Genomic DNA, 26,734 nt, shown 5'->3' with positions numbered 1-26,734 from the left:
AGGTATTCCTCTAATATTACCTAAAGTGTTCACGTACCTCTTATTTAAAAAGTCAAATGAACGTCAAAAGCAATACTGAGCATGCCAGTAATTCATATAGAGAGATCACACAGAAGAGAAGTATCAGCACATAAGCTTACGCTAAGGGGCCTGAATGCATTTTCTCCTGTTTTTGTCTCTAAAATGTAATATTCTTTTCCTATTATATCAGGTCACTAGGCAGGGTCTCTTTCTGTGTAGCTATTCAGTGACCAGTCACTCTGATTTGAGAATTGCCATGTCAGCAGACAAAAAGCATCCAATTACGCATACTTTCAAATAGAAATTAATATGGCAATTGCTACCGTGTGAATGAAAATACATCCAGTTATCCCAATTTTGACAGTTAAAATATCATGCAGAAATCCACTCTGAATGTATTTATTTCAGAAATACACCATGAATCAGACAGGTGCATAAAAACACACACGTATGTTCAAGCATCAATTCTATTTTATACTTAGAAACATGGTAAAATAAAAAATGGAATACCTCATATCCTCTGGAGCTATTTTGTATCCCAAAGTGTGGAGTACCAGGGTCTGGGCAGGTATTATGAGCAGGATCTGAAGTTCACATAGGAAAAAAAAAAAAAAGAAAAAAGAAAAAGAAAGAAAGAAGAAAGAAAGAAAGAAAGAGAGAGAGAGAGAGAAAGAAAGAAAGAAAGAAAGAAAGAAAGAAAGAAAGAAAAAAAACACGAGTGCCAGATACAGTTACTATAAGAATTGAATATTTTTACTAAAAGGTCTTACAAAATTGAGAAAATTCTGTTTCAACAAATGTGTAAGATGTTTTGCATGAAAGTTAAAAATTAAATTGCTCTTTTCATCTTCCTTTCACACTTCTTTAAGATATTACTCCTTAGTCCTTTACGAGATTCTAAACTGCTCTGTATATTATTTTCTGTATCGGAATGAACATTCTTTCCCATTTTCTGGTCGAACATACTATATTGGCTGATTACTGATACACTCTCTTTGATAATTATTATAATCCCTTGGTTCTTAAGGATTCAACTAATGGCCATCTGTTTTAGTCATCCATTACATTATTGCAAACTTCTTGAATTAATTTTCTTTGAGACTTCCAAATGAGAAATGCATTGAATGCTTCAAAATTGAGGCACATGGTAGACCCACATTTCCCCCCCCAAAAATTGTACGACTTAAGCAATGAGGAGCATGCAGCTTTATTATTTGCTGCTCTCTAGCTGCTAGTATGAAAACAACATAGCTAACTTGCAACATTTGTTTTCAAGAGAAACTAACCTATGGGAGGGAAGAACACTGTTTCTTAGGATAGAGATAGCAAGCGTATAGCCACAGTTTAAATGAAACAGCAGTGAACGTGATTCTTATTAAAAACAAACAGTGCTTCAATGAAATTATTTCTGAACACCTTTGTTTTTAAGGAGAAATCATTCCATTCCTTAGAAAATAACGAAGACTATAGATCATTATTTCCTGCAAATATGCAGAACATCTACTCTTCATCTCAGTACATCTGGGTGAAAAAAAATTAATCCATGAACTTAAACTTGAGTCTGCAACAGTGATGTCTGAAGAAAATTGCTCTTAATGGAAATGAACTGTTCTGGCATCTGTGCCACTAATAATTTGACTTTTGACAAATACAACTTGTATCTGAATCCTTTCCATGAGACAGAAATTCAACCTAAAAATGCAAGGTTTAAGTCATATGGAAAGCATCTTCTGACTTGCAAGGTTCATCATCATATTCTCAGGTCACCAGAACATACGTGCCCCACTCAAGCAGCACTGCTAGCGTGGGTGGCTCGGGGCGGGGAGGACACTTGCACGAGATGGGCACCAAGGGGATGGCCGCCAAGCAACAGCCCTGCTGTCTTTTGGGTGACGGCCATTTTGGAGTGGGGCATTAGTAATGGGATCCTCTACAACGCTATCTTCCCCAGCAAGGATGCACCTGCCAGCTGAGGTGGGGACACGGAAATGAGAGAAAAACATCTGGCAGTCGTTTTAATATCCTCTTAACTTCAACTCCAAATTTGGTCTGCACGATTTAAGCAGAGTAGCTGACGAGTGCTTCCACAGAGAATGATCTATGGAACATTATCTGTGGACCCACAAGTGTTTGGATTTCAGAGAATGTCCTCATCCCCAAGCACCATCAGGGCTGTTTTGCAGTTCTTACCGATGCAGGTGGGCTGCGTGCCACTCCATGTGCCGTCCGCCTGGCAGGTTCTTCTGGAAGATCCCACCAGTATGAAGGGAGATTTGCACTGGAAGAAGACTTCCGACTTATAGGTGAAGCTTTTGCCACTGAGCCGCCCCTCTGCAGGGGTGCCTGGGTCTCCGCAGAACACAGCTGTGGAAGACAACCAACAGTCAGCTGACGGTACGCACCGCTGGGTCAGGTTGACCCTCCACCTTGTGTAACCAGCATCTGAAAAATCTTTGGGTGTAACTATTAAACCCATCAACCTGCCTTGAGCAGGGAAGCCTCAAATGTGAGCCTCTGCCTCCTGCAGTGTGGCTAGCAATGACTGGGAGCTGATTGGGCTCACATGTGTCCAGTGCAGCGGGACCCCAGAACCGAACATTGCTGGAGGACTTACGCAGGCACTGGGGGACCTCTCCTTTCCACACGCCGTGGCCTTCGCAGGAGAGGATGGCGGAGTGAGAGGGCTGGAAGCCGTCCACACAGCTGTAACTTATGCTGGCACCCCAGTGGAAATCCGCTCCCTCCACTTTTCCATGTGGCACTTGAGGAGGCTGACCACACATGACAGCTGTTTCCAAAGAACAAACGAGATTGAACATCCAGGGCCTCCACCCCAACTGTAAAACTCACAGGACCCACATTTTCATTTCACCCGAATTATAAATGACATCTACATATGGTTGTTTTCTTTTAATAAAAGGATTATCGAGGAAGAGAACAAACCAAAATAATAAAACTTCTCTCCAGTATTTCTTCATTAATTCAGATCAAGTACATAAAAGCAAAGGGAAGTCACAGCATATCACACTGCAAAAGAAAGCACGATTGAACATGACATTCTCGATACATATAAGGCCAAGAAAGGAAGAGATACTCTCATGCAATAGATGTCTTTTCATGGTGGTTCCTGAGGACAAATCAAATCAGTGCTTGCTCATATGATGTGAGTCCAACCTTCTGGTTTATGTATACGGATGGTAAACTATCCGTATTATTTTACATTTAAAGATAGCATATAATATCTAGAAGACATAGACTGTCGATCCATTTGCTGAATCATTAAAAACCAAGCCGTTGCTTGGTTGCAAAGGTTCTGTGAAATACTCCTTGCCAGTGTTTTACAGCATCCCTGTGCCTGACGTTCACGTTGCATGGGGCTGCAGAGCATGGACACAGTTGCCACGGATGATCGGCTCTTGCAGAACCACTGTGGACACACCTTCCTGGGAGACCCAAGAGCTTTCTGGATTTCCCACACTGGAGGTGTGCCAGTGACAGAAGGCAGCAGGAGAAGGGACTCGGCCGTAGAGACGTCCTCACCTGTGTTTTCTCGTGCGTACTCACACCCATGCACTCTCATGTGAGGAAGACACAGTCACACACACATACAGGTACACACCCAGCAGGTTGGAAACGGGCCTTTCTCCGGCCCTTCATCTTAGGCATGTTTTCAACCAACACGTCTGAGAATGCACATGGGAGTGTCGGGGAACACACACTCGGGACAGGGGATAGCAAGTGGACAGTCCTCCAGGCAGGAACAGTATTGAGCCATGTGGTCCCACACAGGACGGGTTGAGCCTAAACAGGTTCAGAGGGGGACTGTGGTCTCATCTGGAAGGGCCTGGTTGGCCACAAAGGTAACGACAACTGCACTGACTATTAAAGAGGGAAACAGAAGTCGACAAAAACACATGATGTCCCAGAGGCCAGACCATTTTATTGGCCGCTGTCTTCAACGTGCTCTGATGACTAGACCCCTCCTGACACTACTGTGTGAGTTGCAGTGAACATTAGCTAACGTGGCTTTGCAGCAGGTGCAGCATTAATGATGTCAGCTGGAAGCACAGGAGACATGGTGACCCTTTCCCCCTGGTGGGAGGGAAACATGGTCCCAGAACATGCCCGCATGAGAAGGGAGAGGAAGCCGTGTGCTTGAGCATGGAACGCTCACTGAGGCCTCACACGAAGCTGTCCAAGCGAGACCCAAGCCCTATCTGTCTCTCAGAACCCAACGAGGACAACACCTTCCTCACTACCACTGCCCAGAGTCCAGTACGGAACTCCCGCAGAACTATCTGTGATCCTAGGCTGACAATGAGCCAGGCACTGCCTTTTTGTTTGGGGTCAGCCACGCTCATGGCCCAGCTGAGAAGAAAGCCTGCGTGCACTCCCAGAGGTGATGGCAGAGGGGTTCTAACCATGCAGACCCCTGCCTTTGGACAACTTCCACTGGCTCCATTCCTTTCTCACCATCAGAGCCCACCCCGCTGCCCCTTCACTCAGGCCTCTAGACTGGCCTCAGCCTGCCCTGCTCTCCCTGGAAAGTCCAACCACACGAGTCATAAGTGTTGTCATACCACCTCCATATTCCTGTGGCGGCTTTGGTCCCAGCTGCCAGACCCCCCAGAACATCATGGTACCAATGTTCTCGGCCTTATTTGGTGACTGGCTCCTCTCTCTAAGCTGGCTTGAAAGTCTTATAATTACACTTCCCTATTGTATCTGCCATAAGTCTTAATATAGCTGCGGTTAACATGTGTACCAAGAGAGGAAAGCACTGGCATTTAAAACACAGACATAGGGGCTCAGTCGGTGAAGTGTCTGCCTTCAGCTCAGGTCATGATCTCAGGGTCCTGGGATGGAGTCCTGCATGGGACTCCCTGCTCAGCGGGGAAGCCGGCTTCTCCCTTTCCCCACTGAGCATGCTCTCTATCTCTCTCTCTTTCAAATAAAGAAATAAAATCGTAAACAAACAAACAATAACAACACCAAAAACACCAGAATTAGAGATAGCATGCTTGTTGTCTGAGTCCCAGCATCTCCTGTTCCTGATTTGTGTCCTGAGCCATTTACTAACTCTCTCTGCAAGTTGATTTTCACATCTATAAAACTGAGATTAATGTACGAAAAAAATGAAGTGATTTTTATTTGCCAATGAGTTTACAAGAATTCCTAGTACATAGAAGGACTACAGAATTGCTTGTGAATATAGCAAAATGTAATTCTATAAACACTTCTGTGTGTGTGAATAAGACCAAAAAAGTAATGGCACACACCTTTGCAGACTGGTTTGCTGTTATTCCACGTACTGTCTTTGGTACAACGGATGGTGGATGACGTGATGGGCTCCATGAGATAGCCGGGGTCACACTGATAGCTCACGGTCTTATTGAAGGTGAAATCCGTCCCAAACTGGATGCCATTTGCCAGTGTACCTGGGTCCCCACAACTTATAACTAATGAGCAGGAGACAACAAAAAAGCATTAGAAAAATACAAAATTACCATTCAATGACTTAGTTATGACTTCCATTCAAGTTACTCCCCTTAAGCTGCTATTCAAAATGATGACGTAGAAAATTGTTACAGCAACACTGCCCTGTTTGACGACGCTACTGATCGGCTGTCAGGAGACAGTGTGTTTGGAATGTCATCAGAGAATTAAACACTTGTCTTATTTCCCTGCAAAATAAATAGGCTACAGAGAGGACAAACCTCACCTTTTTTTTGGACCCAGTCTTACAATGTCCAACCGAACTGGCCATTGGAAATAGCGTCAACCATATAAATTAGAAAGTGAAGAACAATCTAAAACAATCTAATAAATAGAATCATCATATCAAATATATGCATATTTTTTTTTCTCTATGAATTACAGATCAATAAAATACTTTATAGAGTAAGTGAGTTCTTCCTCAGTCAACTAGATGTCATGGTCATGGCCTCGGGTGCACATGACAGCCGTCACTAACCTGTACAGTCAGGGGCTGTGCCTGTCCAGGTCCCGTTGGCGGTGCAGTGCCGCGTTGTGAGCCCTGAGGTCTTGTAGCCTTCCCAGCAGGCATAGATGACCGAGCTGGAGAACAGGATGCCATCGCTGCTGACAATCATGCCGTTGGTGGGCGTGCCGGGATTTCCACAGGACACAGCTATGAGGGACAAGGACACACAAGGAGAGTGAGCTGCTACCAAAATGATTAATGCCACAGACCAAAGGTCAACTGTGTAATAGATGACATATTTATTCATTTTTTAAAAATAGGATCTACTACTATGGAAGATGTCTAATATGTATTTTACTTTATGATTCATACTGTTATTTTCTCAATGAGTTACAAATGTGAAAATTGTATTTTCATATTATTCTTCCTAAAGTACATTACTTCAAAACAAATTAAAAGACGAGTTAAAGCATTGAAAATTCAAAGCCTTGCTACTTTGATATTTAACATGTTTATAATACAAAAAATAATTTTTTAAAAAAGATCTATATGGTAATAGCAACTCAGAAGGGCCTCCCTTCATGTAATAGCTGATTTCTTTTTTTATTCTGGACAAATCAGGTCATATTTCACAACTGTAGGATAATTCATGTTGGAATATAAGGGACGCCTGAGGAATATGAATGAGGTTGCTTAAACTGCCTGGTAAATGGTCTCCTCAGTATTACCCCATCTAACGGCAGCCGTGTGAATTGGCCTTGGCGTGGCTGCTCTCTCCACTTCTCTCCAGATGAAATCAATTCCATGTACAGACATTGAGACGCCGACTAACAATGGGCAGGGCAACAGGTCTACACTCCACGTGTGCCCCTCGCACATTCCGTAGTCAGCAACGCAAGCTCAGCAGCTGCTGGGTGTGTATCAAAGTGATGATTTTAACCCAGAATAAGGGTTTTTTTTTGCCTTTTGTGCTGTCTATTTATCACAGAATGTTAACTTTTTCTCCCTAGCCCTCTCACACAATGTGCAGCTGGCAGACGTAGAAAGAATGTGACCTCTGGCTGGATTTTAATAACAGGAATGTATCCTGAGACCATTTCTGAGAATGACCAAAATATTTACAAATGCTCTTGCCTCTTTAGTTGTTCCACTTTCAAAGACAGACTCTTCTTAAAAGTAGGGAAGAAAACAGACAAAAAATGTGCATAGCATAGAAGAGCCACTGTAACAGACATTTAGGGAATCACTTATCATATCGCACCAGAAAATGCGCTGACCTTCACATTGGAGTAGATCGTGTTTGGCAAACACAACGCATGCGTGCTGGTGCTTCTCCACCCGTGCCCATGACAGGCATAACCACTCCGTCACAACCCTTTTTCTCTGATGAATCTGCTACCCTTCCTCGCACAGATCTTTCAGCAGTTTTCTGGATGTCATTTGAGATGGGATCTATTTACCAATCGTGAAGTGGATGACACTTAACATTCTCTAAAGCTCAAAAGTTCTGTGATGGCTGTAACATCAGTTAAGATGCCATATTGCAAAAATGCCAAGAGGCTGGACTCTTCAAGACAATTACTCATTCATTCAACAAACACTCGTTCATCATTGAGTACGTGACGGTTATTGTGTATATGTACTAATGGAAAGCCTGACAAAAAAGAGAATTGCATAGATCTAATTCATAACTTAGCAAACCAACAAACAACCAAGTTCTCATATTTTATTCTAATCATATCTGCTATTAAAACCTGTGTAGCAATTATTAAAAGTCACCTCTGAAGGCTAATGCTAAAATGAAACAAGAGATTGGTGAACATATTCAACTTAATTTATAGACAGCTATGTTGTGAGTAAGAAAATACCCTTCATGATAATGTCATCCTAATGTTTAGAAAGTCCCTCAAATACTGTGTTCTACAAAATCAAATTCATGGTTAACTTTTTTTTTTTTTCACGATAGGGACACTTTCACTGATGGTATGCCCATGAAGATGAAGACTAGAAATTAGCTTCGATATGTCTGTGTTCACATGAATTCTATCATGATATAGGAGAGCCTCCTAAAGGAAAACATGAGCTTACATTTATAGTCAGCAGAAGGGAAACAAGATTTTTGTATAAGTAAAAAGTTAAAACTTTTTAAATACTTTTCTTTTCAAGTACATTTGATTAATGTGACTACTTTCAGTAAAAAATCATTTTCTTTTACTTGATCTATAATAAAAGAGCATTATACTTACACCAAATACACTTTATTGCCTACAGATACCAATACTGTTCACGTAGCATGCTATATTTTGATTATGGCTGTTAAATTGAGTTGAATATTAGTTTTGGGTTTGAGTCTGATCACACAACTTAAGTAAATGTGAATGATCAAATCAAGTTCTTGACATGTAGTGTCTTCACTATAAAATGGGTATAAGAAAGGTAATTGCTCTCAGTTGTTGTAAGATGAAACATATTGCATGCAAAATGCATAGAACGCAATCTGGCATCTTAGCAGTAGTAACATAATACGTGGTAGCTGATGCATTGTCATTTTCGTTATAATCACTGTCATCACACATCTAGTACCTGGATAAAATGTAGGCTTTATCACAGTCTCATGGGAAAGAGGATTAAGAGTTGCCTGGGGCGGCGTGATCCCGGCATTATGGGATCGAGCCCCACATCAGGCTCCTCCGCTATGAGCCTCCTTCTTCCTCTCCCACTCCCCCTGCTTGTGTTCCCTCTCTAGCTGGCTGTCTCCTGTCGAATAAATAAATAAAATCTTAAAAAAAAAAAAAAAAGAGTTGCCTGGGGCAACTAAAACCAATGATATAGTTATATTTAAGCAGCTTCCTAAGATACATCCATTTGAACAGTTCAGTCAATGAGTCTATAATTAAAAGAGTGGATTGCTAACTAAGATCTGAAATCATGGAAATATGTTAGAAATATAAGTTCTCTGATGTTTAAGAGTTTTTAAAATATTTTTATTTTGTGTTTCATGAACCTTTTTTTTTTCTTTTTACCATTTATTCAAATGTCCCATCAGGCTCTAAAGGCTTTTGATAGATTCAGAAAAGGTGATTCATCAGGAGGAAGATGCTCTCAGTGGACTGAATACATGGTCATGGCTAACATTGGTGGAAACGCAAAAGTCACTGGAACCCCCTTTTCTATAGAGAATAATATGTGCCCCAAAGATCCAGACCTATGATAACAAGTGAGAAAAAAATAGAAAGCTACATAATGTCCAAAAATGTTTAAACATGTGTGTTGGGGGGGATGTAGGATTAGGCATATATTCGTTCCCATCATTTGTTATTATAGTGAGAGTAAATGATACCATTACTTACTCAAATTCCCATAATTTCTGTGCAATGCAGGTTTGGAGGTAGTCAATTTTGTGGGGAATAGCATATTTGAGAAATACTTGCCATATTGAAATATTTCCACTTCTTTCTGTACACAGATTTTAACGGCCAAGTTTCTAAGGATTTTATAAGAAACACTTAAATTTCTAACTTTAGATAAACAAATGCCATTCTAAAAATATTTGTATAGTCTGAGTTAGGTGTATTATGAAGCGAAATCCAATTAAGCTCTCCCAATCAAATAAATGAATTCACTTATTTTTAGTGGGAATAGAACTCGTGGTGTTATATCATAGTACCAAAGGGAGATTTCTATGGAAAAACATCACTTACTCTCAACTGTTTTAATTTATTTCACCTTTAAATATGCAAAGTAAAGTGCTTTTTATATCAGTAAACCTGTTATAGAATGTACAGTCCCAAGTGAATGACCATTCTTAATAGAATACGGATATATTTAAGTGAGGTTTGTTCTGCTTTTGGGAGCTATACTTTCCCAACAAATTTGGTTAACTTCTTTCTTTCTTTCTTTCTTTTGTTCCCTTTCTTTCTTTCTTTCTTTCTTTCTTTCTTTCTTTCTTTCTTTCTTCTTCCCTCCCTCCCTCCCTCCCTCCCTCCCTCCCTCCCTCCCTCCTTTCTTTCTTTCTTTCTTTCTTTCTTTCTTTCTTTCTTTCTTTCTTTCTTTCTTTCTTTCTTTCTTTCTTTCTTCTTTCTTTCTTCTTTTCTTTCTTTCTTTCTTTTGAGGGGGGAATGTGGAGGGGCAGAGGGAGAGGGTGAAAGAGAATCCTAAGCAGGCTCCCAGCATGGAGCCCAACATGGGCCTCAGACTCACAACCTTGAGATCATGACCTGAGCCAAAATCAAGAGTTGGCTGCTTAACAAGCTGAGCCACTCAGGCACCCAATTGGTTAACTTTTAACAAAATATTTTTCAACCATTTTTTTGCCCCATTCTTTCTCTGTTGTTTTTCTTCTAAAACTCCAATTACAAGTATGTTAAACTAGTTGGCATTATCTCATAGGAAATTAGGTGGGCCGTTCTTTTTTTCCCCCTTCTGTTTTCAGATTGGGTAATTTTCATCGATCTGTTTTCATGTTAACTGACCCTTCTGACATTTTTAATCTGCTGAGCTCATCTAGAAAAGTTTTTATATCAGATACTGTATTTTTCAATTCCAGAGTTTCCATCTGATTTTGTTTTTATTATTTTCATTTCCCTGTTGAAATTCCCTGCTTATGACTCTAACATTAAGTCCGTGAAGATATTTTAAATAGCTGCTTCAAATCCTTGTTCATTATTTTCAACATTTGGGTCATCTCAGGATCAGGATCTCAAGATCAGATTCTAATTCTATTGTTTTTGTTTGTTTGACTATGGATCATATCATTCTAAGGTCTCCATATGTAGTAATTTTTTATTGTATGCTGGACATTGTGAACAAAATGTTGCCTGGCTTATGACATTCCTTCAAAAGGTGCTGGGGTTTATTCTCGTGGACTTTTAAATTAGTTGTAGATCTTTGGGGTCCTGCCATGGGTTTCATTCTCTGTTAGAGGAGATCTATTCAGACTTAGTCCTACCATGTTTTTGCTCTTAGTTCTAGCATGTTCCACTTATTTTAGGGAGTGGTACATATTCATAATGCATGGAGTTTTCTGGGCATCAGTGAAATGTCCTAAGTACACAGTAAGATTTCTGACTGGCCAGATGTCCAGCGTTTCTCAGTAGGGTATGACCTCTAATATCATGGTCCATCTCAATTCTGTAGCAAAAGGTCATTAAATCACTGGGTCTCACCCATGCTTGTCTGTCTGGCCCTCAGCCCGTGAATGCCCACCACACATATGGGGTTGTCCCATTCTCAGCTGGCCCTTCTCAGATTCCCTGTTCTGCAAGTTCTACTTCAGTAGCCTAGAATAATTTTTATTGCATCACCTCACCAAGCCACCATACCACCTGGATTGCACTTTCCAACTACACAGTAAGAAAAATATAGAGAATGATGGGGGAATTATGGGCTCACCTCTTTGATTTCTCCTAAGGAACATAGTCATGCACTGTTTGTTGTTTAACAAGATAATTGTCTCATATATCTTATTGTTTTATAGTTGTCCTCAGTAAGAAGGCTAGCCTATTGTTATTCAACATGTGATGGAGTGAAGTGGAGCTCTTATTTAATTTTCATAATATTTAAATATATTCTGGACCAGCAATTCCCCGGGTATAGTACAGAGGGAAAAGTTTAGATGGGGTGTAAATGTAGGTTACCAAAGTCAGGTATAACTTTGAGGTACCATATTATAGAATAGAAAACTCTCTGATTTTAGTGAAAAAGAGATGCTAGCATGCACATTTTAATATTCAAACTCTACAAAAGGGGTGGAAACTGAGAAAATGGTATCTGAGTAAGAAAAAGTCTACTAATTTAGAGTCACATATTTCATTCAATAAAAAGGCATCATTCTGCAACTCACAGTGGCAGTGACATCCCGCCACTACTATTCAGTCATGTTTGATTTAAGCCAACTTCTACAGGGCCTAACCTTAAAATTTACAGTAACTTGATTGTTAGGGGTTGACTCAGAGTCAAAAATTACCTTGGATTATTATATATAAGTATATCTCTATCTAGGTGTAGCTATCTCCAAGATAATTTTCCATTCAGATGAGAATATATATATATATATATATATATATATATATATATATACACATATATATATGCACATGTATAAGATATGTATATATATTTTTATATATATGATTATATTATTTATATATGATTTTTGAGATTATAAATATTATATTCTGCATACACTATAGTTAGATTATATACATATATTAATTTCTATTGTTCTATATAGTACATACAATAAAGTGAGAGACAGGTACAAGTAGAGATGGCACAGTAGAGTAGAGAAAGTGAAGATTAAGAAAACTTGATTTATATTTCTGGTATTAATATTGCATGAGTTTATTCAAATTGGTCAACTTATATAGAAAGTGTTTCAGACATGTAAAAATGGATATTTATTTTGTGTAACCATCTTGGACTGGAACGTTAAGTAATTGAGAAGTTTGCATGCTAAATATTTCTAACATTTAAGTCTTATCTGTCTGAATTCTAAATCAGTTCCTTTTTTTAATTTTTATAAAACTTTATTGGAACATGCATTGTCTCAACAGCAGAACTGAGTAATTACAGCAGAAATCACACGGCCCACCAAGTGTCAAATATTTACCAAGGGGCCCTTTGCAGAAAAAGTTTCCCAACACCTGCATTAGAAAATTAATACATCACAAACAAGCTGGCCCTCCTGTCCTGGGCTCTTCTACCCCACCTCTGTGCTTCTGCTTTCTGGTTATAACCTGACATTGAAGGCACACTAATGTAAATGCAGTGTGAGTTGGTGGCTCGCACTTCCGGCCTTCAAACCCAGCCCCTGAGAACTACCATAATTACATGCTTTGAAAAATGTATACTTCGCACCCCCAACTTCAGCCAAGCATCTTTGATAGTATACGACGGTAACATCCAACATTTGTTTAGCACTATAGACTAGGTACTATTGTGCTTTCATAAGACGGGGAAAAAATGATAAAGGTGGAATACAAATAAATAAAATTTAGATGATACTACCTCAGTGGATAATACTCCCTATTGTATAATAATCCTCTTTTATTGATCAATCTAAAAATGAGAAAATGAGGAAGCCGAAAAATTAGGCTCCAAGTTTACAACACTTTATTCTGCTTCTTTAAATATGTTTTGTTGGAAGCATCTTTGTAGTAAACATTTTAGTGATTCATTTACATTATTAATGTTCAGGAAAAAATATCAGGCTGCAACCGTGATTACTGAAGATTTAAAATTCTTTCAAAAGATTATAAAGTACAGTGCAAAATTATATGTTACTACTTTAACCTTGGTTAGAAATAAATAGAAAGCACATTTTATTCTCACTGGCCAGTGGATGGAAATCTACAACTTTGGGGAAAATATCCCACTGAACTAGCCTACTACTACCCCTTTATTTTTTATTTAAAAAAAAAAATTTATTATATTATGTTAGTCACCACACACTACATCCCTGGTTTCTGATGTAAAGTTTGATGATTCATTAGTTGCGTATAACACCCAGTGCACCATGCAATACGTGCCCTCCTTACTACCCATCACCAGCCTATCCCATTCCCCCTCCCTCCTCCCCTCTGAAGCCCTCAGTTTGTTTCTCATAGTCCATAGTCTCTCATGCTTCATTCCCCCTTCTGATTACCCCCTTTCTTTATCCTTTCTTCCCCTACCAATCTTCCTAGTTCTTACGTTCCATAGAGGAGAGAAATCATATGATAATTGTCTTTCTCTGCTTGACTTATTTCCCTTAGCATTATCTCCTCCAGTGCCATCCATGTTGCAGCAAATGTTAAGAACTTGTTCTTTCTGACAGCTGAGTAATATTCCATTGTATATATGGACCACAGCTTCTTAATCCAGTTATCTGTTAAATCAGTTCCTTTTTAAACTCTAAACAAATTCGTGGTATCTCATGACACCTTTGCTTATGGCAAGCATTGCCAATCCATGACAGGGTAAAGTATTCATGGTCTTCTACTGTTATTACTGAGGTATCCCACCATGTCCTCTTATGCTTCTCAAATATTAAAATAAAATATATTCACTCCAAAGTATTACACAGAGAATCACCCTAGGTTCTTTTGTAATGCAATGTTTTGGGCAAGGGTCACCAATAGACTGGAAATAACATGGGAAGTGAAGCATATCCCAGCCTGCAGAAATTCCCTTCAGCGATTTACACTCCTTCTACTCACTGTTCTTTTTTATCAGTTTTTCACCACCAGCAACCACAAAACACCACCAAATCACGTAGAAATTATTATTAGATCAGAAACCTCTTCTAGGTTATAAATGTTCAAAAGGTAAGGATCTGTGTTAGATGATCTTTTGAATAGACAGGATATCTCCATGTACCCAGTCATGAGTTCTGATGATTCTCTTATACATTTTGGGAGAAAGTAGTTTAATGATACAAAAGTTCAGTCTGTAGGATTTCTGTGGAAATGGTACCAGTCATTTTAGAATGAAATACATGGTTCCATCTGTAAGGTTGACTTTATGACTTGAATGTACTCACCTTCACACACGGGCTGCAGTCCTGACCACGAGCCATTGAGCAAACATGTCCGCTCAGGAGAGCCCCTCAGCTGGTAACCCATTTCACAGGAGAAGCGGAGAAGGCTCTTGGCCTTGAGTTCGTCCCCAAGCCGGGACCCATGTGCTGGGGTCCCGGGATCACCACAAAATCCAGGGTCATTTCCTATTGAACACAAACACATATGGTGAAACACAATGTCATTAGACTAGTTTATAACAGAGCTGTTATGTTTAAGAAGAATGAAAAGTTACTCATGTACTTATTTCCTCAGATTTATTTATTTGAGAGAGAAAGGGAGAGAACTCATAAGCGCGAAAGTGGGGAGGGAGTGGCCTGGAGGGGCAGAGGGCGAGATTCTTCAAGCAGACTCCCTGCTAAGCACGGAGCCCAATGAGGGGCTCTTGGTGGGGCGTGCTCCCATGACCCGTGAGATCACGACCTGAGTGGGAACCAAGAGTCAGCCCCTTGACAGACTAAGCCACCCAGACACCCCAGAATGAAAGGTACTTAAATGTGTTACACTCACGCTGCATTCTGGAAATCTTGTGAGGAAGACTTTCTTTATCATAGCGCAAAAGTGAAAAACATGAAGAAATTGTTTCTGTATAACTAAACACAAACGAGCTTATCCAAATACGTGGATGACAAAAAATGATACTCTCTGGAAGAAATAAAATTCTGGGAATAAGGGACGCAGGGTGTATCTACTGCATCAGTATGGATAATAAAAGCAAAATAGGGTTAAAGTGTATTGGATAGCAAACAACCAAATGAGAGGTTTGATTCTTCTCAATTACATCCAGAGTTGTTGATTCACTGACTCTTATTTATTGAAGAACTATCTATGAAAAAATTAAGATTTTTTTTTTTCAAAGGGTGTCAATGTACTTATCAATTCCTGAGACAGGAAAGACGTGGAAGAATTCAGAGGAAGCACGGACAAGGAATTAAGAACGGACAGGGACAAACTGAATGAAGGGAGGCAGGCCTCTTGGCCAGGGTGACGAAGAACCCAGGACTCCCACAGGAGGAAGTGTGAAGTGACTGGTACTCGAAGGTATTGATGAAGATGAAGGTGACCACGTAGAACGCTGGTGTATCCGGCTGGACATGGAATGCTAGCTTCAAATGACTGAACTGTTATACCCTTCAGGTCACTATCTAATGGCGTCATTCCTCACCTGTACAGTGGGGTAGCGTTCCGCTCCAGTGACTGTCCTCTTGACAAACTCGAGTGCTGTTGCCTACAAGATCCCGGCTCCCTTTGCATGCATAGCGAACTACGGCACCATACGTAAACAGCTCTCCAGTTAGGATAGCGTTAGCAGGAACCCCTGGGTGGCCACATGATATGGCTGAAGGAAAAATTTCAATAAGTGAATACATCAGTCCTGTTGAACTGTTTGTCTTGATAGGTCTCCCACACCAACGCCCATACAAACATCACCTATTAATGAAAAGCAGCTAAACATACTGGAAAATTCCTGCAGCCCCCAATGGATAACAAATATAATTTTCCAGGTAACACTCCCCCACCTTAGATACTCATATATTACTGAAGACAAGAAGAGGGTCTGTCAGTGATGTTTGTTTTTGTTTCATTTTATCTTGAGGTAGTTTTGCTTAAGATAGAAATCTACGGCTAGGCTTTCAAAGAGAAAGTCACTTTACCTACATTTTTTTTTCCATGCGTCCTTAACTGTAATCCAAAAAAGCAGTATGACACAAAAAGTTAGAAATTACATAGATTCATGGAAACGAGTTCCATTATCTCTTCAGTTAATATGACAATTATATACTTGCTTGGCTTCAAACTCTGTCATATCTGTGTACTCTTCCAGTTCATGGATCTATGATGACCCTTCTAACAATTTTTCTTTGATCAGGTGGCAGTTTAAAATGTTTAAGTAATAATAATAATAAATAATAATAATTTAAAAATTAGTGATTAAATTTTTCCTCAAGTTACTCTATAAAATAATCGCAGTATTCCCATTCATTTCTTTAAAATCATGCCAAATCAGGCCTATAATCTAATCATAAATTATCTTTCAAAGAGGAAAATTCTGGAATCCAGATTAAGGTAGGGCCATGGAGATTTATCTCTCCTTTTCCATAAGGTCCCAAATTAGGGTTTATGATGGGCAAATGTTGCTTTACGTGCAAAGAGCTGACTGGACTCAGGCTCCCAACAGACTATTCAAGGCCCCTGATTTAACAGCCTAGACTACTTGCATGTGATCACTGTTAACCCAAAAGTGATCTCAACCAGAGATGTAGGTTCAGAAAGTGGAAAGGCACTGAGCATCCCCGTGAGTCACATTAGCCCTTAGACTGATCTGGTCTTACACTGATATCTGTTCATTGGTGAACAAGATTTTACCTGACCGAGTCCTAAAAGGAAGCTAATTAGAGCCAAGTCAGTAAGTGGTTGGTAAATATCCAGTTCCAGGTGAAATTAAGAGAGAGAGAGAAAAAAATCAGTGAAAGCATAACAGCAAAACTAGTGATGAAGCTTGGCCACTCTGGAGCAAGTACGAGCAAACGGCTCCTCTGAGAACCTGTGTTCCCAGATGCATGGTAATTCCAGTTGTTAAGGACAACAAGTGGTGGGAACCAGGAGAACGAGAGTCACTTACAGCCTAGTTCCTGCAGATTCGGAGCACACTGGCATCATTAGAAAAACTAATGGAAGTCTCACATCAGCCCGGGAATACGCAAAAGAAATGTTTGGGGAGACAAAGAAAGAAAAACTAATTTCTCTGAAAAATTCCCATGAGTGAAGGCCTAGAAAACCAGAAAGCAGATAAAATTTGATGAAGATTCTAATACATTTACAGATGTGTTTTTGATCATATGAGGCTGTGCATTTGCTTTTGAAAGAAGTCACTCTTTCCCCCTAGAAATTAATTATATTGTTAAAATTACAATTTGAGACAAGTTTGCATGTAGATTGGGAGGGGTTATGTGGGACACTGAATGACAGGGAAACAATTCTCCAGGATGAATTTATTCTGAAAATGTACCAACAACACTGCAATTGTAAGAGGTAAGATAGATTACCACTTTTTTTTCAGTAAATTCAATTTAAAATGTAATTGTCATTTCCCACATTCTTTATGCACCCAAAATGAATACAAAGAAGGATTTTTATTTTATGGATTGTTTTGTTTCTGAATGATTTTTAAAAGGTGAAGGAGAGTCACCCCTTTTCCTAAACTGTCACACTGTGGTAATAAGATGGTGTCTTTAAGCTAAAGGACAACATGCTTTTTCAAGTTAAAAGCAGGTAAGACTATAGCTATTTAGGGAAGAATGTATTCTTGTTAATCTTCTTGCTCAAAAATACTGATCATCATTTGAGGCGGGCCATAGCGATGATCTATAATTTTGTCTGCTCAGAATGTTACCCCCATTCTTTAGGGCAATCTGCCTTCCTCTTATTTAATCATATGGGTCAGGAGGAAGATACTACCAAGATACTATCTTTTCTATTGTCTTAACTCTTGGTACCAGAACTGCTCATGAGACCTGTATTAGGTCCCTCAGGTTACTCGACCCTTCTGGCAATAGATGCTAGGTCAACAGATAGATACTCCCTACCAGAGCTCTTTGCCAATATTCTTGAATCTGGTCCAGACAGAGGGAAGCTGAGAGGTGCTAGGTGTTGAGGCCACTGGCCACCATGTTTGAGCCGTGTACGATAGGCGTGTCTGCCAGGTCCAAGTAGAAGATAAGCAGTAATAAGTGGAGACAGACACAGAATGAGTCCAAGTGCTGCCCAATACACTCGGGTCTATTTCTTTCCAAAGCCAGGTATGAGAACATGCCAGGGTTCCCTCTCTTTTTTGACCCTTAAACTAGTTTGAGCTGTGTTTCGTGATTTCTGGCCAATCAGTAAAGATGTCATATAACTTATACAATTTGTAAAGACTTAAAATTTTGTCGTTGTTGTTCTCTTGGTGATCTTAAGAGCTCTGAGCCACAAGAATCCAAAATAACCCTCACTTACCCAAACACTTGGGTAAAGAACGATCCCATAGGCCATTAGCCATGCAGGTTAAGGCAGAAGATCCCAACAGGTAAAATCCCTTCTTGCAATGATACATGACGCTCATTCCGTATTCAAAACTCTCTGGGAAATTCTGCTGCCCATGACGAATGGCATTTTCCACAAAGCCTGGATCTGAGCAGTTCACCACTAGGGGGAAAAAAGGTACATATCATTTAGATACAAAAGAGATCTGAAGAGGGCTCGCTCCTCGTGGCATTAGAAATTTTGTAGGATGACAACATCACAGCAGAGGCTTATCATGAAACTGTTCTCCCTTGACAAATCCCACGTCCTGCTTTGGGCCGTTACGTTTCAAAACCTGTCAAGCCGTGTATTTGCCCCTCTGGCAATTTCAACGATGTGAGGCTAATTTCCCTTATTTACTTCCTAAGAAGAGACTTCAATGTAAAGTCTAAAAATAGTTTTCCTGGTTAAGTTTTTATATGATGAAGATGTTAAAATAGAACCCAGCTCAAGATAGTTTCGTTTAAATATTTTTACTCGGGTGTACTATTTTAGGGCCGTCTGTGGCACAGTCATTAATCACCCCCACCGCCACCTACGTGTATTAATTAATGCTTCAATGTGTGTACCTTAAGTCATTTCTGCTGCATGCGGAATGCATATAAAAATGACAATTCTTCCATCAACACTTAATAGAAATGTAAATCAAGCCAGGCTCTGATTGAAGCCTCTTCCTCCTTTAGAAACAGCCCCGCAGAGAAACAGTCCGCTGTGCACGCAGGACATGCTCTGGTTAATCTGAATGGCACTCTATTAGCCTGAATGCCTGTTGGCGGCTGTGAGGGAATTAGCAATGTGCTTCCGCAGGTGCAGAGGAAAAGAAAGAACACCCCTGATTATCCCGTGCTTTGACCCCCCACACCATTGAATGAGACAGCTGCTGTGAGAGCTGCGCTCTCTCCAGATATTTCTGGCTCAGAAAGGGGCCGTTCAGCTAATTCTCAGGCAGTCCCTGCAGTCACGGGTCCCAGCGGCTGGGGGCGAATCCTCTACCCTCTCTGAGCATTTGATTTCCTCTTTGCAGTGAGGAGGAAGGTGTAGGGCAGAAGCAAGGATTACAAAGACCTCTTTTAGTGCTGCAAAATAGTATTCTATGCTTTCTAGAACAACCCCGAGCTTCTAGAAGAAAGACTCAAGTTTCTTTGAGGAAAAAAAAAATGTTTATGGAGCACAGGCAGATAATGGTAAGGTTGCATAATGCATTACACCCACAATAAAACTATCACCAAACCCACTGAAATAGCAAGACTTACCCACCTAGAGATAGTCTAATATACTTGAAGGATTAATTATTTTTTATAACCTGAAAAAACACCTGCGCAGGTGCATTCTGGCATTTGGAGTTGCGTGTCCAGCCCAGGAGATAGAAAGAGCCCCTAGTGTTAGTTACACCTTCATAAGCAGCCTAGTGTTTCCTTGGCCTGCGTGCTAAAGATGTGTGTTTGTGTTTGTGCATATGCTCTTCTCAGGAGACCGTCCAGAACACAGTTTTGGAGTCTTCGGCCATGAGGGTGGAGGCCACCTACACAGACGGCACTGAGCTGGTTCCGGGACGCCTCTGCCAGGAAGCCCAGCAGATCCCCAGTGCTGCACAGGACCCTGCCCCCGCTGAGCTCCTGTGTTTCTTTATTCGTACTTTCATGGTTTGCTCCAGCTGTCCTCAATACAGGCTACTCGTGCGGTGGATGAGAAGGAGGAGATGTACAAAGCAACGGCCGTCACGGGTTCGGAGCTCGAAAGAAGGATCCAGCTGCAGATGAGAGCACGAAGGAGAGGGAGTCCATTGCAGTGAGGTGGCTACGGCTGCAGGAAGGATGAGGTCCAGCTGCATCCTTCTCTCCGCAGGCCAGAGGAGGCCATGCTGTCCGAGCTCTGGGGCCCCAGGGAAGAGGGTTTAGAATACTTGAGTTTCCTGCCTGACGGCTCTGAAAACCCCAGGCTGGATTCTCCCTGGTGGCCCCTCTTGCCTGTGGTGGAGGAGAGGTGCGTGGCAGACACGAATGCCCTCATTTCCGGTGGCCACTCTAGGACTTTAGGTTGCACAGAATCACCTGGAAGGAACACTGGAGGGCTGAGTCCCAGGCATCTCCCCGTTCCTTCACCTAGTGCATCACCCTTAAACTAGTGAGCAGCGACAATGCTTAACAACGATAAACAGTCCGTGAGCGCCAATGGGGAAAACTGAATTGTTCCTTATGTTGGAAGAGTTGTGTCTACACACCCCCGAAATCTGCCCGTATTTTTTTCTTTTCTATCTTATTCTATCAAATCAGTCCTGTGTCAGACGCATCCACTTCTGTCCCTTCCGTTTTATTTCGGAGGCTCGCTAGGAGGTTCAGCTGTATCTATCTGCTGGGGGCAGGAATAACTTGATTTATTATTTCACCATGGGGGGGACGCTCTGAAGCAGTCTATGTCAGGGCTGTGTGTGGGGGTTCTCTGCCACATGGGAAGTAGGGTGCTGCCAGAAGCGTTCGTGGGTGCCCAGTCCATCCCCACAAACAGCTCCTCCATCTGAATCCTTCCTCCTGATTTGTGTGGGATCCCCAGCTCAGATCCGGTGGGCTGAGGCCCCGTGACTGGCATTCCTGAGCTATCAGCAGAGCTTAAGGACCAAGTTCCTTCAACCGTCTTGTCATGTGTGAAATCACCAGTGAGGTCGGTGAAGACAGGTCAGACCAAGTCAGACCTGCTGAGAAAATCTGACAGTCCACTTTGCCACGTGGTGCCCAGCAGAGGGTAATGCATGGGAGAGACATTGGTATCTCAATGTGGAGCTCTTCACCTGCCCTGAACACCCCACCAGCCCACACACCACGAGCCAACACTTGCCCTGAGGTCCAGGTAGAAACACCTGGTGCAGAGCGGAGTTCCATCAGCTAGAAAGAATGAGAAATACTGCTGCCATAGATACATGCTGAGCCTGGAGAGGTTCCAGAGGGTGCACAGAATGTGTTCCATGGGGACCTTTGAGTATGTCGGAGGGGAGGGTAGGACATTACTATAATGATCAGTAACACGCCCGAGGTCACAGAGACAGTTACTCTAAAACTAGGTAAGGATTACGCTCCCGTACCTGTCCAATATAGCATATATATAAAAATGGATGAGTATTTCTTGGTGACATGAATCCCAAAGGGATCCCCCTCCACTTTTTTCTTTTCTTTTCTTTTCTTTTCTTTTCTTTTCTTTTCTTTTCTTTTCTTTTCTTTTCTTTTCTTTTCTTTCTTTTCTTTTCTTTTTTCTTTTCTTTTCTTTTCCTTCCCTTCCCTTCCCTTCCTATCCTTTCCTTTTTCTTTTTTTTAGCGTAGCTGCTGTGAGTCTTAACTTGCAATACTATTTTATAAGCTATGTACTAAGAGCCTTCTCTACATACACTCCTTACTCTTAGAGAAGTTAACTTCAAAAATACTCGAGGTAGGGGCACCTGGGGGGCTCAGTTGATTAAACATCTACCTTCGGCTCAGGTCATGATCCCAGGGTCCTGGGATCAGGTCCCAAGTTGGCCTCCCTGCTCAGCGGGGAGCCTATTTCTCCCTCCCCTCCCCACTTGTGCTCTCTCTAGCTATCTCTCTCTCAAATAAATAAAATCTTTAAAAAAATACTCAAGCTAACATAGAGATAAAAACATTGCACATCCTATGACTTACACTTTTAAAAATATATTCCCTTTTAAACTTTTCTGAGTACTAACTGTCCTTTTTATCTAATATTGGCTTAAATCTGCTTGTGGATGTTTTCAGTCCTGTCCTATCGAATTATTCTTACACAGCTGCAGTCAGACACAGTTTGTCCAATACCGCCCTAGCCTGATTACTGAGTGTGTGGAGAACCTGACTAATGAAACATTAGAACGCCAGTTTTTGAAACGTGAATTGCTAATTATTGGATCTGATTTACTTTACCGTCAGTCTCTATGAGTGATTCACTTTCCCCTGGTATGCTGAAACCGTGGAGCACCACCAAGCCCTCAGACTCTGAGTCCTGACCCACCCCGTCAGCTTGGTCATCTGCCTGCACACCATCTCATTAGACACCGACGTCATTAACCGTCTCTGGCTTGTCCCGCTCTGTTCCCTCATCAGGTACTGGAATCAACACCTGCCCCAAGTCCTCATTTCTGTGCATGACCCAAAGCAATGAGCATGTTTTCCTGGAAAAGCTCTCTGATGACAAAGGGATACGACAGATTTCAATCGCAGGTACTTTCTCCAGCTTTTCAAAAATAGAAATTGGACCACTCATTTCTCCTAAGTTGCAGAAATATAAAGTAAGAGGCAGTAACAGAATATGCAGGAAAGCTTGCCATGGTCACTAATAGTGTGGACCCTGGGTCATCCGGACAGTGAAACTCCTACAGTACTTTCATAGGTTTGCTGTGGATTCGATCCCATCCTGTTATTGGACCAGGACAATCTGAAAATTTCGATCACTTCTGAACTGACTAAAGCAATTCTGAGTTTCATCTCTGGTTTTCAGAAACAATTTTCATAATAAATTCTTACCTTCAACACATTTCCTTGCATACTTTTTACATCATTTACCCACTTATTAAAATATATTAACTCATCATTAATAAAAAGTTTATGAAGCTTTACTGAGCAGGTCTCTGAGATGATGATAACAGAACCATGTGATTTAACTTGTATATCCAGAATCTGGTTGGAAACCAGAAATCTGAAACAGAATCCAAAGTGCCTTTCAACCTTTGATGTCAACACTAATTCCTACAAGTCCAGCGCTCTTATTTTTAACCACTTTACGGAAGGACGACTGACATGTAACAAGCCGCACAAATCTGATGTGTACAACCGTACGATTTGGGGTAAGTGTGCATCCATGACACCATCACCACCATAAAGGCCACAAACATCCATCCCCTCCCAAAGTTTTGTTTTTGAAAAAAGTAGAAATGACTAGTCCTGACTTCTTAGCTGACAGCTTCGTATTGTGGAAGACATATATATATATATATATATATATATATATATATATATATATACACACATATATATATTTTTTGATTTCAACATAATTCTTCAGAAAATCTGTGTTTCTATTTCTTTTTAGTCTTTAATCCTGCTCTTTCCATTTTCTTTTACACTCATAAAAACCTAACCATGAGCAGGAAAATAAGAAAATAATGCTTCATAATCTAAGAATAGCCAATTTAATTTTGGTGGTGGTGGGAAAAAGGAGTAAGAATTAGTTCACTACATTTTTTTTTTAAAGCACTCATAATTGATTAGAGTTCTGCATAGTATGTTTTAAAATGTTTTCAATAGGGGTGGCTGGGTGGCTCAGTCGATTAAGCGTCCGACTCTGGGTTTCAGTTCGGGTCATCATCTCAACGTCTTAGGATGGAGCTTGCATCAGGCTCTGTGCTCTGCAGGGAGTCTGCTTGAGGATTCTCTCTCTCCCTCTGCCCCTCACCCTACTCTCTCTCTCTCTCATACAAATAAATAAATATTTAAAAAACTGTTTTCAAGAGAAAGAATTACACAAAGTTTAGAGGACAAAGATAAAATAACTATGCAATATGCAGTCTATTGCACAGAATAAACATTTTTGGACTTGTTTACTACCTGGATGAATCAACATTTTAAAAATGGGATTGCTGGTCACAGAGAAAAAAAAAAAGCAAAAAAGGAACGGTCATGTAGGACTGTTTTTCAAATATATGAGAGTTACATTTTCATCTTCTTCAATTCCTGATAAAGTAAGTTTTAGCGGCAAATCACATATTCAGATTTGATAAAAGATAAACACTCTAATTAATCATCATGGATTATAATTGATTGCTTGACTCTCCTGAGCAAATAGAACTTTCAGAGGCATGAGGACACGGTAGGAGGACTGAGGACCTACTGTGTGCCAGACACTTTGTGTGAAGAATTTCACAGACATTGGTGTATCTAGAACTCCAGAAACATGTGAGGAGGGTGTCTTTCCTTGAGTATTCATGCAAGGAGACTGATGTGAAGCAGATCATTGACCATAGACTCCGTATTGAGTTCTACTCAAGGAGTAAGTTGGAGAGGTCAGCCCCGCAGCACTGTGTCTGCACAGAGCAATCCTGTGTCACCTGCAGAAAAATCTAAAGGATAGACCTCGATCCCCCTCTGCCCCCTGGAAAATACTCTTCAAGTAGGGATCTAAGGGCAGCTTCCGGGAGCTGCCAGCTCCAACGCTCTTCCTGCCCCTGGAGAGAGCTCGCTGTTCATTTCCGGGGCCCCCGCAATCAGCAGTGGCTGCTGTTTATCAGTAGACCTAATGAACACTTGGGTTAAATAAAGCCACAAATATGGAATTATTTCTTATGTTTCCCTTAATTGGAAAACTTTACCATTTTAAATTTTGGATAATATGAGACAATATGATACGATGACAATACGTATGCTTTTCCATAGACATATACATGCAATCATATGCATAGGGGCTCTTCAGTGAGCTTTTTTTAAATCGTTTCCTTTTTTTATTCCTCTCTAATCATAACTGAATCTTCACTAGCCCCATATTTTCTTAATTTTGTTTATCTTCATGTGTGTAATCACATAAGGACATATATTTAATATCTCTGAATTTAAACACCCAATCCTACAAAACTACAGGTAAGAAAGGGGAAACCATCTAAAGTTTGTATGCAATTCAAAAATTATTACATTAAAAAAAGAAATATCAAGTGAATTATCCTAAAACTTTGTCAAGCTTGGCATTGTCACAGAATTGACGGAACCTTTGAGCTTACTGGCACGTGTTTTGGAACTTAGGATACGAAGCTCAAAGCAAGCTTCTACATAGAAATATGGGCCTCCAGGATGGTGTACGTAATCTGATTCTTAAAATATATTTGAGATACTTGTTTTCATTTCTTCTTGTGAAATCTGCAACCATGTCACTTATCATGTATTTCTTCCGAAAAATATAACTACTAACACAAAACAAACCTTCTTTACTTTCCTAATCCTCATTGCAAAGATACTGTTAATGGGGTTGAGTATAAAGCATTACAGCTAGCGTCCCGGGTGTGAGCCTTCCGACTGATCACAAATGCTGCAGGCTCACATAGAGCTTTCTCCTGCTAACGGCTGAGTTTGAGAACAATGAGGTGGCCCCGGAGAGGAGACAGACTTTGTAGAAATCTCTATGTAGTCAGGCCTCACTTCAGCACAGATTTATTCAGAGTTCCATTCCAATGTTCTGGGTGGAGTTTCTCCTTCACATCACAAATGAACTACACAGGGTAGGACTACCCCAAATTGACCGACTCAAATCAGACATTTGAGAATTAGATATGATCAAGAATTTGGGAGAAGAAATCAAGCACAACAGCTAGGCTTGCATGAAATATGACATCCTAAGTCTTCTGTGGAATTATTCAAGGAACCACATAAGATAAGAATCAGTTTGTACTGCAATAGGCATTGTGAATCCCTGGCAATTTTGTTTAAAAAGTAGCTATTTTTGTTACCTTCAACTTTTTGAGTTTTATGCCGTTTTTTTCCTAAGGCTTCACCACCTTTATGAGCCTGTCCTCTTTGAAATCATACTTTTCCTGGTTTTATAATAAGCATGTAAATTCTGTGCCCTAGTTCCTATCTCTTTGCTCAAAAATGAAGAAAACAAAACAATAGAAAACAAGATGCGGTGAGCAAAGGCACCTTCGAGATGTTCTGGTGAATTCCAGTGCACTCAACACCTGTAGGACTGATCTGCCTGCTTCTCTCCCCCCTTCATCAGATGCACTGGACATAGCAGCTTTCAAAATGGAGCACAGATTTAACAGTTCTACACTGTAAAAGGCAGTGCCAAGAGAACGAGAAGACAAGCCACGGAGTAGGAGAAAATGTTAGCAAAGGAGGTGACAAAGAAAGGACTATTAATCCAAAATATACAAAGAACTCTTAAAACTCAACAGTAAGAAAGCAAGCAACCCAAATACAAACTGGACCACAGACCGTAACAGACACCTCCCCGAGGAAGATACATCACTGGCAAGGAAGCACACGGCAGATGCCCCACACAAATGTCATCAGGGACATGCAAATGAAAACAACAGGAGAGCCACTACACACCTATGAGAACGGCCAAAATCCAGGATACTGACAACACCAAGAGCTGACAAGATGTGGAGCCACGGGGACCCACA

At 40.7% G+C, this 26,734-nt stretch overlaps 1 protein-coding gene across 1 annotated transcript in view; it reads right to left on the bottom strand.

The window, feature by feature from the left end:
• The window catches only part of CSMD1 (CUB and Sushi multiple domains 1), a 1,583,970-nt gene that overhangs the window by 22,694 nt on the left and 1,534,542 nt on the right, over positions 1-26,734 (bottom strand). Inside the window, exons 55-62 of the mRNA XM_048226225.2 lie at positions 18,520-18,708; positions 15,689-15,862; positions 14,487-14,669; positions 5,996-6,172; positions 5,301-5,480; positions 2,636-2,809; positions 2,212-2,385; positions 532-605 (exon numbers count right to left, since the gene is read on the bottom strand). Coding sequence (XP_048082182.1) covers positions 532-605; positions 2,212-2,385; positions 2,636-2,809; positions 5,301-5,480; positions 5,996-6,172; positions 14,487-14,669; positions 15,689-15,862; positions 18,520-18,708 — 1,325 coding nt within the window. The remainder of the gene's footprint in view (positions 1-531; positions 606-2,211; positions 2,386-2,635; positions 2,810-5,300; positions 5,481-5,995; positions 6,173-14,486; positions 14,670-15,688; positions 15,863-18,519; positions 18,709-26,734) is intronic.

The sequence above is a fragment of the Ursus arctos genome, unplaced genomic scaffold (assembly GCF_023065955.2).
Source record: "Ursus arctos isolate Adak ecotype North America unplaced genomic scaffold, UrsArc2.0 scaffold_27, whole genome shotgun sequence".
NCBI lineage: Eukaryota > Metazoa > Chordata > Mammalia > Carnivora > Ursidae > Ursus > Ursus arctos.
The sequence above is the reverse complement of the archived record's forward strand: the minus strand, read 5'-3'. Positions and strand labels throughout refer to the sequence as shown.